The sequence below is a fragment of the Coregonus clupeaformis genome, chromosome 19 (assembly GCF_020615455.1).
Source record: "Coregonus clupeaformis isolate EN_2021a chromosome 19, ASM2061545v1, whole genome shotgun sequence".
In the NCBI taxonomy this organism is placed as follows: domain Eukaryota; kingdom Metazoa; phylum Chordata; class Actinopteri; order Salmoniformes; family Salmonidae; genus Coregonus; species Coregonus clupeaformis.
In genome coordinates, this window is record NC_059210.1 from 55,162,628 (window position 1) to 55,174,899 (window position 12,272).

At 44.1% G+C, this 12,272-nt stretch overlaps 1 protein-coding gene and 1 non-coding gene across 2 annotated transcripts in view; both read right to left on the reverse strand.

Annotated features, from left to right (window-relative positions):
* LOC121532288 (EF-hand calcium-binding domain-containing protein 4B) overlaps nucleotides 1-12,272 on the reverse strand; it is a 70,366-nt gene that overhangs the window by 6,658 nt on the left and 51,436 nt on the right. Inside the window, exons 15-17 of the mRNA XM_041838142.2 lie at nucleotides 10,975-11,089; nucleotides 10,571-10,672; nucleotides 10,031-10,107 (exon numbers count right to left, since the gene is read on the reverse strand). Of these exons, the coding sequence (XP_041694076.2) occupies nucleotides 10,031-10,107; nucleotides 10,571-10,672; nucleotides 10,975-11,089 (294 nt within the window). The remainder of the gene's footprint in view (nucleotides 1-10,030; nucleotides 10,108-10,570; nucleotides 10,673-10,974; nucleotides 11,090-12,272) is intronic.
* On the reverse strand, nucleotides 1,713-1,782 carry trnaa-cgc. Its single transcript has one exon. It is a non-coding gene; the product is annotated as a tRNA-Ala (tRNA).

The window sequence follows — 12,272 nt, forward strand, 5'->3', positions numbered from 1 at the left end:
CATTGAATATCACAGGGTGGTATTGAGTGTGGGATGTTATTTTAGACAGTAGCGGCAAGTCTAACTTCTGGAAGTCTAGAGAACTGAGGATACGTGTGGAGCATTATTCCCATGACCCGCAGGGCAGCGTCCGGGAAACTTTATTTTGTATTTTTCGTTGGGAGTATGACAACGCACATGGAGTGGTGGATGTGAGTACCTAAGATTTCTAACGTTATATATAGATTCTGTGAATGTATGAAAATGTGACAAATTGTATGTGTGTATAATCTATTACTACAGATTTGATGAATTAATAATGGAACGTATAATATTCATATACCAATTTGCGCACCCAAACGTAAGGGGTGGGAAAAAATAAAATGTTTTCTGAGTTAGTCCCATTTATGGATAATTTGATAAAGATAAAGTTAGAGCATTAACTGGGAAATAGTCTCAGAAACTGATTGGCATATGTCCACTTTTGGGAAGTATGGGGAATTGACTTACCCTAATGATGCAACTATAAAACGCTTATGGGATTTTCTCCGCCCCGGTAATACATTAAAACCAAAACTGCCCATAAGGCCTGAAATTAGTTTATTTCGTACAGTTAGAGCGAATTAAGGTGGAATCTCAACGTTATTTATATCAAGATAATACTCATTGCTGTGCAAATGTGATGTAATAAAGGAATTTCATTCTGTCGCAAGGGAAAAGATAATCTGCTTTGGGTTATTTGCGGGATTTACTTGTCATTTCAATAGGCATAGGTTCTATGTTACTGACTAAAATCTGGGTTTCTGATTGTAATTCAAACTATTGGTATGGTTTGCTTCGATAGATATAGCAGCCAGTGTTTATTTTAAGATATATACTGAATGATTTAGCAGCTTGCTTAGTTCAAATTGAAAGGCTAATTTATTCAACATGAATAGCGGGACGATTTCCCTTGTAGCTCAGTTGGTAGAGCATGGCGCTTGCAACGCCAGGGATGTGTGTTCGATTCCCACGGGGTGGCCAGTATGAAAAAAAAAAAGTATGCACTCACTAACTGTAAGTCGCTCTGGATAAGAGCATCTGCTAAATGACTGAAATGTAAATGTAATAATGTTTTGTGTTGCCTAATGGTTTGCTGGTGGAAACTACTGAGAATGGGGTCGTAATTTAAATCACTACATTGAATATTAATACTATGGATATGAATTGAATATATGATTGTCAACAAGTGTTTTATTACCTGTAGTCTAATCAGAAGGGACTGTTACCTATATCTAATGCATTCTATTAATAGCGGATAGGTAATTGTGATAGAGCTGTGACCATGATCATGGTTGATAACTAAACATGGGTATTCATTATTGCATGATAATACAAGGCTACAACAGCAATGAATTGAAGTTGTGGGCAGACAGAGGCTCTAGTGTTGTGAACTATTTTAGCTCCCATCGGAATGTATCTTTTTCCTTATGGATTGACTGACGTATTTGATAAATTCGGCGCATTACATGTTAATTTTAAAGTAATGGACATTTCATGAGTGTGAAGCAGGAAGAGAAGAGAAAGTTGTAAATGTTTTCTTTTTTTACCTTACGATAGAGGTAAACGCAGAACGTTGTTTGAGAATGGGTTTTTAATTTTTTTTATTTTGTTTACATTTACATTTTAGTCATTTAGCAGACGCTCTTATCCAGAGCGACTTACAGTTTAGTGAGTGCATACATTTTTCATACTGGCCCCCCGTGGGATTCGAACCCACAACCCTGGCGTTGCGAGCACCATGCTCTACCAACTGAGCTACACGGAACGAATAGAAGAGTCTGCGGGTGTAAGCAACTGGTGCTTGTTGAAATCGAGCAGGCTGTAAGGGACGTAGTGGATAGTTTGGTGTAGAGTTTTGACTAAGTTAAATGCAGAGATGTTTTTTATATTTTCTAATTATTATCACTCAATTCTATAGTTCGGGTAACACTGGTGATTTAAAAAAACAGTTAATGTATTCTAAACTGATAATATGTTTACATTACGTGGAACAGTGGATTGCAGTTAGTTTTGACTATTACTCTGATGAGACAGCACCAACTTGTTGATTAGCAAATCTAGAACCTTCAACAGGTTTATATTTTTACTGAATCAATGCAACAGGTTACAATGATAAGATTACCGGAAAGGGGTTCTGGGTTTGTTTCCTTTAGAAGGTGTTCGTTCTGCTTAAAGTCTGGATTTCCTGAATCAGAAATGAACTGAACTGAACTGAACTGTTGTTCTGATCTGTCCTCTCTCGACGTTATGGTGAAGGTGACTACAGATGGTATCTATATGCATGAAAGGGATAATTTGGCCGAGAACGGTGGGAACCTCAAAACCCCCTCTAACCGTTTGAAGAAAATGGCGTTCAGTATGGTCCTGCACCACTTCTACCAAGAGACCTGAGTCCGAGCTAGCAACCTGTACACAGCATCCAATCGAAGCTATCAACTGCTTTTTCTCTCATGCCTTTTCTCTCAAGAGTGTGACAGGAGTCCACGTGGAGTGAGCATGAAGAGAGATCCGTTCCAAAACTTCTCATGTTGCTAGTATACTGGTTGGCAAATGGACAAGGCATAATGGGCGGTAAAGGTGGCAGGCCCATGTGAGACATTGAAATTGGGACATTATCATGGGCCATCCACTTTGAACTATAAAGCTATCTGAAGAAGAAAATGAAGAGACACCAGAAGATTTAGCGCCGGGGATGGTCAACTGTGCCTTAATTGATTTAGGCTTGTCTAAAATGGTTTATTTTGGGGTATGAGGTTGATTTGTGGAGGTCTATACACTGCTAAATTTATAGTAATTTAGATTAAGAATGCATTAAGATACTGATCTGTAATTATACATCGTGATGAGAAAGTTAATACTAAAATTGATGAATATACTGTATGTTAATATAAATGTACATTCTGCCAGTGTCTGTGTGCTAAGTTGAGGGTTTTAACTTTGAGTGATATAACTAATGTGAATCACTGAAGCATTGTCATTCTACATTTGGGTTGGATAATTAATAGTTTTGATTATGATTGGGAAACTGAATGATTTTTAGAAAACGGACTAATTGATTTTAGTATGTTTATAGTATGGTAATGATTATATGAGTGAAGCAATTAATGTTAGGGTTTGATTGCTATGCTAATTGTGACATGGGTAAAGAAGTTATGTACTAAAGATATTGACACTATTCTCTGATGAAGACAGCTTGTCTGTCGAAACGTTGGTTATTAGGTTATTAAATGATTGCATCAGAGCTCCTAGAGTGTGCAGCTCTCCTTTTATTTTTCAACTATTCTCAGCATGCCCTGGTGAATGAAGGGGGTGAACTCTGATCCTGAGAGTGAAACTGATCCTAATCTATTTTGACCTATATCCAATACCAAATTACATTTTTGATGATAATGATAATACTCAGGAACTATGCTAATGGAACAGAGTCCATAGGCGTTGCCTTATAAATAGCGGGATCATGATGCTTGTCCTGGGTCATGTTCATTAGGCACTAAACAGAATACATTTTACTTAAACCGGGAGTCACTACCTGGATTTGTCCAACAACATATGCTAATTTTAGTTTCTACAGATGGTGTTATGGGAATAGTTATTTCCACTATGGGAGTATGCTCAGTATCAACATGATGATTGTGTTTCATACTGATAAAATGTATTCCGATTTCTGATAATTTCTTAATTATATTTTAATGTTTATATCATTCCCAATAAAGGATACTTTTATGTTAAGTTTAAAAGCTCAATGAACTAACGGATGGTCATTTACAATGGTAGTATAATAGTGCAAGGACGTTTTTTTTAATGTTTGATGCCTCATTTGGTTTTCTACATGTGTATTAATGTTTTTTTTAAAGTAGTAATTATCTTTAAATTGAGATGAGTCTCAGAATAGGGGAATGTTGTAGAATTACAACATTGTTAATCACATTACTTTTATATTAGAATGTGTTCCTATATTAGTACTTTCACAATGTCTGTTCTTCCGAGAGGAGCCTCTGAGGCTTAATGCTGACAGTTGATTTACGATGGCCTGGTGATAAGAAAACACTCCATTCCATTAGTAGTGTCTATGTTAAATGCTGGTCTGTCTGCCAGGGTGAAGAAAACACTCCCTCCAAATTATTAATGAGCACTGGACTTCATAAATTAAGGGAAGGACTTAGTATCCTATGTTGCATTAGTATTTCTATATAAACAAGTAGTAAATGAACTAGACAGATATTTGGCGCCATGTACATCTTGCTGTCTGTTGCATGAGAGCACAATGTACCTTTTTGTATGAAGTCACATTTCTGTTCCTCGTCACGAGGACTCAAATACTATAAAAAGTTGTAACCTAACCCTTATTATTTGGGCCTTAACTCTACACCACTGGATGACCATTAACGTTCCATTACTGCAGTAATTAAATAATACAGTTTGATGGTTTTGAAGAAATCTACAAGTCTCTCCTAAATGACTACCGACCCGTAGCACTGACGTCTGTAGCCATGAAGTGCTTTGAAAGGCTGGTCATGGCTCACATCAACAGCATTATCCCAGAAACCCTAGACCCACTCCAATTTGCATACCGCCCCAACAGATCCACAGATGATGCAATCTCTATTGCACTCCACACTGCCCTTTCCCACCTGGACAAGAGGAACACCTACGTGAGAATGCTATTCATTGACTACAAATCAGCATTCAACACCATAGTGCCCTCTAAGCTCATCACTAAGCTAAGGATCCTGGGACTAAACACCTCCCTCTGCAACTGGATCCTGGACTTCCTGACGGGCCGCCCCCAGGTGGTAAGGGTAGGTAACAACACATCTGCCACACTGATCCTCAACACGGGGCCCCCTCAGGGGGTGTGTGCTCAGTCCCCTCCTGTACTCTCTGTTCACCCATGACTGCATGGCCAGGCACGACTCCAACACCATCATTAAGTTTGCCGACGACACAACAGTGGTAGGCCTGATCACCGACAACGATGAGACAGCCTATAGGGAGGAGGTCAGAGACCTGGCCGTGTGGTGCCAGGACAACAACCTCTCCCTCAACGTGACCAAGACAAAGGAGATGATTGTGGACTACAGGAAAAAAAAGAGGACTGAGCACGCCCCCATTCTCATCGACGGGGCTGTAGTGGAACAGGTTGAGAGCTTCAAGTTCCTTGGTGCCACATCACCAACGAACTATCATGGTCCAAACACACCAAGACAGTCGTGAAGAGGGCACGACAAAGCCTATTCCCCCTCAGGAGACTGAAAATATTTGGCATGGGTCCTCAGATCCTCAAAAAATTATACAGCTGCACCATCGAGAGCATCCTGACTGGTTGCATCCTGACTGTAGCAAGGCACTACAGAGGGTAGTGCGTACGGCCCAGTACATCACTGGGGCCAAGCTTCCTGCCATCCAGGACCTCTATACCAGGCGGTGTCAGAGGAAGGCCCTCAAAATTGTCAAAGACTCCAGCCACCCTAGTCATAGACTGTTCTCTCTGCTACCGCACGGCAAGCGGTACCGGAGTGCCAAGTCTAGGTCCAAAAGACTTCTCAACAGCTTCTACCCCCAAGCCATAAGACTCCTGAACAGCTAATCATGGCTACCCGGACTATTTGCACTGCCCCCCACCCCATCCTTTTACGCTGCTGCTACTCTGTTAATTATTTATGCATAGTCACTTTAACTCTACCCACATGTACATATTACCTCAACTACCTCAACTAGCCGGTGCCCCCGCACATTGACTCTGCAACGGTACCCCCCTGTATATATAGCCTCCCTACTGTTACTTTATTTTACTTCTGCTCTTTTTTTTCTAAACACTTTTTTTGTTGTTGTTTTATTTTTACTTTTTTTGTTAAAAATAAATGCACTGTTGGTTAAGGGCTGTAAGTAAGCATTTCACTGTAATGTCTGCACCTGTTGTATTCGGCGCATGTGACCAATAAAATTTGATTTTATTTGATTCTCCTTTGATTATTATAATTACCACGACACTCTCCAAATACAGGGGTGCCAAGCTTGTAGCGTCATACCCAAGAAGACTCGAGGCTGTAATCGCTGCCAAATAATAGAGCCAAACTAGCTAACGTTAGTTTGGCTCTCTCTGTGTGTTCGTGCCGTGAAAGGAGGGGTTCTTCTTTGTCTGAAAGCAATGGCTAGCTAGTTTGCTAACTATTCTAGCTAACTAACTGGCTGAATAAGTTGACGACGGACTCGCTCAAGCTGTCGGGACTAACCCACAACGTTAGACACGGACACGAACGATCTGCGTGCGTGTTGATACACTGGTGGTTTGTTGTGGCAGAGTATTGGCGCTAAACCGTGTTGCTGGAGTCCGGCATGCTAGCTGGCTGTGGCGTCATATGACTTGATGCCCGGACGATTTTCACGGAATAATACTGCACCTAGTTAGCTAGCTGAATAAACTGAGTTAGTCTATTCCTAGAAACATTGAACCGCTGTAGTTTACAACAATTATAGTTTCTGAGGTGGAAGTTGGGAGAGTTATATTTGGGAGTGGTGCTGAGGGAGGCCCCGCTCTCTCCTTTCCCAGATGTTTAGTTCATTTCATTCCGATCTCCTCTGCATTATTGTAGCCATTTGCTGCAGCCTGTCAACTATGCCTATCCCGGTTCTCTCATCTCCGCACAGGCTACACAAACGCCTCACACCGCGTGGCTGCTGCCTCTCTAACCTGGTGGTCCCTGCACGCACCACCCACCTGGAGTTCCAGGTCTCAGGCAGCCAACAAGGCAGACTTCATCCCAGCCTATGCTACCCTCCAGTCCCTCGACTTCTTGGCGCTGACGGAAACATGGATTACCACTGAAAACACTGCTACTCCTACTGCTCTCTCCTCGTCTGACCATGTGTTCTCGCATACCCCGAGAGCATCTGGTCAGCGGGGTGGTGGCACAGGAATCCTCATCTCTCCCAAGTGGACATTCTCAATTTTCCCCTAACCCATCTGTCTATCTCCTCATTTGAATTGCATGCTGTCACAGTCACTAGCCCATTTAAGCTTAATATCCTTGTCATCTATCGCCCTCCAGGTTCCCTTGGATAGTTCATCAATGAGCTTGACAAGTTCCTTTCCTGAGGATGGCTCACCCCTCACAGTTCTGGGGGATTTCAACCTCCCTACGTCTACATTTGACTCATTTCTCTCTGCCTCCTTCTTTCCACTCCTCTCCTCTTTTGACCTCACCCTCTCACCGTCCCCCCCTACTCACAAGGCAGGCAATACGCTTGACCTCATCTTTACTAGATGCTGTTCTTCTACTAATCTCACTGCAACTCCCCTCCATGTCTCCGACCACTACTTTGTATCCTTTTCTCTCTCGCTCTCCTCCAACACTACTCACTCTGCCCCTACACAGATGGTAATGCGCCGTCGCAACCTTCGCTCTCTCTCTCCCGCTACTCTCTCCTCTTCCATCCTATCATCTCTTCCCTCTGCTCAATCCTTCTCCCTCCAATCTCCTGATTCTGCCTCCTCAACCCTCCTCTCCTCCCTTTCTGCATCCTTTGACTCTCTATGTCCCATATCCTCCCGGCCGGCTCGGTCCTACCCTCCAGCTCCGTGGCTTGATGACTCATTGCGAGCTCACAGAACAGAGCTCCGGGCAGCTGAGCGGAAATGGAAGAAAACTAGACACCCTGCGGACCTGGCATCTTTTCACTCCCTCCTCTCTACATTTTCTTCATCTGTTTCTGCTGCTAAGGCCACTTTCTACCACGCTAAATTCCAAGCATCTGCCTCTAACCCTAGGAAGCTCTTTGCCACATTCTCCTCCCTGCTGAATCCCCCCTCCCTCCTCCTCGTGGATGACTTCGTCAACCGATCCTCGTTTGTTAAGTCAAATGACACTGCTGGTCCTGCTCACACTGCCCTACCCTATGCTTTGACTTCTTTCTCCCCTCTCTCTCCAGATAAAATCTTGCGACTTGTGACTGCAGGCCGCCCAACAACCTGCCCGCTTGACCCTATCCCCTCCTCTCTTCTCCAGACCATCTCCGTTGACCTTCTCCCCTACCTCACCTCGCTGATCAACTCATCCTTGACCGCTGGCTATGTCCCTTCCGTCTTCAAGAGAGCGAGAGTTGCACCCCTTCTCAAAAAACCAACACTCGATCCCTCTGATGTCAACAACTACAGACCAGTATCTCTTCTTTCTTTTCTCTCCAAAACTATTGAGCGTGCCGTCTTTAGCCAACTCTCTTGCTATCTCTCTCAGAATGACCTTCTTGATCCAAACCAGTCAGGTATCAAGACTGGTCATTCAACTGAGACTGCTCTTCTCTGTGTCACGGAGGCTCTCCGCACTGCTAAAGCTAACTCTCTCTCCTCTGCTCTTGTCCTTCTAGACCCGTCTGCTGCCTTTGATACTGTGAACCATCAGATCCTCCTCTCCACCCTCTCCGAGCTGGGCATCTCCGGCGCGGCTCACTCTTGGATTGCGTCCTACCTGACCGGTCGCTCCTACCAAGTGGCGTGGCGAGAAGCTGTCTCCCGCACCACGTGCTCTCACCACTGGTGTCCCCCAGGGCTCAGTTCTAGGCCCTCTCCTATTCTCGCTATACACCAAGTCACTTGGCTCTGTCATATCCGCACATGGCCTCTCCTATCATTGCTACGCTGACGACACACAACTAATCTTCTCCTTTCCCCCTTCTGATAACCAGGTGGCGAATCGCATCTCTGCATGTCTGGCAGACATATCAGTATGGATGACGGATCACCACCTCAAGCTGAACCTTGGCAAGACGAAGCTGCTCTTCCTCCCGGGGAAGGACTGCCTGTTCCATGATCTCGCCATCACGGTTGACAACTCCGTTGTGTCCTCCTCCCAGAGTGCGAAGAGCCTTGGCGTGACCCTGGACAACACCCTGTCGTTCTCCGCTAACATCAAGGCGGTGACCCGATCCTGTAGGTTCATGCTCTACAACATTCGGAGAGTACGACCCTGCCTTACACAGGAAGCGGCACAGGTCCTAATCCAGGCACTTGTCATCTCCCGTCTGGATTACTGCAACTCGCTGTTGGCTGGGCTCCCTGCCTGTGCCATTAAACCCCTACAACTCATCCAGAATGCCGCAGCCCGTCTGGTGTTCAACCTTCCCAAGTTCTCTCACGTCACCCCCTCCTCCGCACACTCCACTGGCTTCCAGTTGAAGCTTGCATCTGTTACAAGACCATGGTGCTTGCCTATGGAGCTGTGAGGGGAACGGCACCTCCGTACCTTCAGGCTCTGATCAGTCCCTACACCCAAACGAGGGCATTGCGTTCATCCACCTCTGGCCTGCTGGCTCCCCTTCCTCTGCGGAAGCATAGTTCCCGCTCAGCGCAGTCAAAACTGTTCGCTGCTCTGGCACCCCAATGGTGGAACAAGCTCCCTCACGACGCCAGGACAGCGGAGTCACTCACCACCTCCCGGAGACATTTGAAACCCCACCTCTTTAAGGAATACCTGGGATAGGATAAAGTAATCCTTCTACCCCTCCCTTACCCCAACCCCCAAAAAATAAATAAATAATAATAATAATAATAAAAAGATTAAAAAATTTAAAATAAAATTTAAAAATAACAGAAAAAAAAATTAAAGACAAAATACACCTTGTAAAGTGCTTATCCCTCTGGCTATAAGGTGAATGCACCAATTTGTAAGTCGCTCTGGATAAGAGCGTCTGCTAAATGATGTAAATGTAATATTTCAGTTTTCTATTTAATACATTTGCAAACATTTCTAAAAACCTGTTTTTGCTTTGTCATTATGGGGTATTGTGAGTAGATTGATAAGGGGGGAAAAAACTATTTAATCCATTTTAGAATAAGGCTGTAACAAAATGTGGAAAAAGTCAAGGGGTCTGAATACTTTCAGAATGCACTGTAGCCTTGTTAATTAATGGCCAAAATCAAAATGACAAATAATAGTTTTAAGACAATAGTAATGTGGAAGAAGTAGGACTTATGTCCTGTTAAAAGTCCCTCACAGCACTTTACTCAACTCACCTTGCCAAATTTACCATTGATTCTACCACGTTTTGTCCGGAGCAAGCACTGCACTCGTAGAAAATCAACTGGCAGTCCTGCAAAGGAGATTTGATAAGTCTTTACCAGATGGCAAACAGGAATTCAATGGGACGTACAGTGCTGTGATTGGAAGCGGCTATCAGTCTCTCCTCTCCCACACCGCTATCTACTGGTACTCAGGCCTCCTTAGTAGCATTAAGGTAAACATTGTCTGGACTAATGGCCATAGGAGCAAAATGAAAAAGAAGAGCAGCTCTTGACTGATCTGAGGCACAGCAATTATCTATCACCATAGAAACTACAGACCCAAAGAAAAGAAAGGAAAAAGAAAACATAGAAGGACGTAGGAAGTAGAAAAAATATCCTGGGCCCTATTAATGAGACCCACACACGTCTCGTTAAAAAGCCTCATTTTGTTGCTTTTACTTATTCAGTGAGAATATGTGTGGGTACTGTGAAGCCTGTGGGTTGAAGACTGGGCCATTAACACAATGCCCAGGGAATGGCTGATAGACAGACCTTGGCTAATTTCTCGCCCACTCTTGTCTGAACCTTCCTCTCGCTCCACTTGTCCATTTTATTCCCCAGCAGCATGATGGGAATGTCCTCACCAGCCCCCTCCTGTGAAGAGAGACAGAGATGATGGACACTGAGTCATTCCATGGCTTTATCAGTGTAGTGGACATGATGTACTCTGAACTGTGTCACCAAATGCGTAATGGTATCTTGTATCGTGCCTCTACAGATATCCTGTATGAATTACAATAAGTAGCGCATGTGATCTGATATTGTACATCAAATGTTATGTAGGCCTACAGTGAATGTGCTATTGAGCAGGAGGAAACCCTCAGTGCTATCTACATTTCTCTGAGCTATGTGTACTATGTCAGAGGTGAGCAGTGACGTGTTTGGGCTCATCCTACCTGTACACTGGTCAGCCACTGCCTCACTGCAATAAAGCTCTGCTCAGCAGTGATGTCATACATGACTACCACACCGTCAGCCTTGCGGAAGAACTGCTTGGTGATGCTGCGATACCTTAAATCAAATTAAATTGTATTCGTCACATGCTTCGTAAACAACAGGTGTAGACTAAGAGTGAAATGCTTACTAACGGGCCCTTCCCAACAATGCAGAGAGAAAGAAAATAGAGAAAGAAAACACATAATAATAAAAGTAAATACACAAAGAGTAACAATAACTTGGCTATATACAAGAGGTACCAGTATATTATTGTCATTTAGCAGACGCTCTTATCCAGAGCAATTTACAGGAGCAATTAGGGTTAAGTGCCTTGCTTAAGGGCACAGACAGATTTTTCCCCTAGTCGGCTCGGGGATTCGAACCAGTGACCTTTTGGTTACTGGCCCAATGTTCTTAACCACTAGGCCACCTGCTGCCCCAGTACCAGTACCGAGTCGATGTGCAGGGGTAAGAGGTAATTGAGGTAGATATTTACATATAACTAGTTAGTGCAAAAAAGGTAAATACAGGTAGTCCAGGTAGCTATCTGGTCAACTATTTAAATAACTATTTAGCAGTCTTATGGTTTAGGGTAGAAGCTGTTCAGGGTCCTGTTGGTTCCAGATTGGTGCATCGGTACCGCTTGCAGTGCGGTAGCAGAGAGAACAGTCTATGACTTGCGTGGCTGGAGTCATTGACCATTTTTAGGGCCATCCTCTGACACAGCCTGGTATAGAGGTCCTGGATGGCACGGTCGGTGTCAAACAGTTGCCATTCCAAACAGTGATGCAGCCAGTCAAGATGCTCTCAATGGTGCAGCTGTATAACTTTTTGAGGATCTGAGGGCCCATGCCAAATCTTTTCAGCCTCCTGAGGGGGAAGAGGCGTTGTCGTGACCTTTTAACGACTGTGTTGGTGTGTGTGGACCATGATAGATCCTTAGTGGACACCAAGGAACGTGAAGCTTTCAACCCAGTCCACTACAGCCCAGTCGATGTGAATGGGGGCGTGCTCGGCCCTCCGTTTCCTGTAGTCCACGATCAGCTCTTTTGTCTTGCTGACGTTGAGAGAGAGGCTGTTGTCCTGGCACCACACTGCCAGGTCTCTGACCTCCTCCCTATAGGCTGTCTCATCGTTGTCGGTGATCAGGCCTACCACCGTTGTGTCGTCTGCGAACTTTAATGATGGTTTTGAAGTCGTGCGCGGCCACGCAGTCGTGGGTGAACAGGGAGTACAGGAGGGGACTAAGTATGTGTTG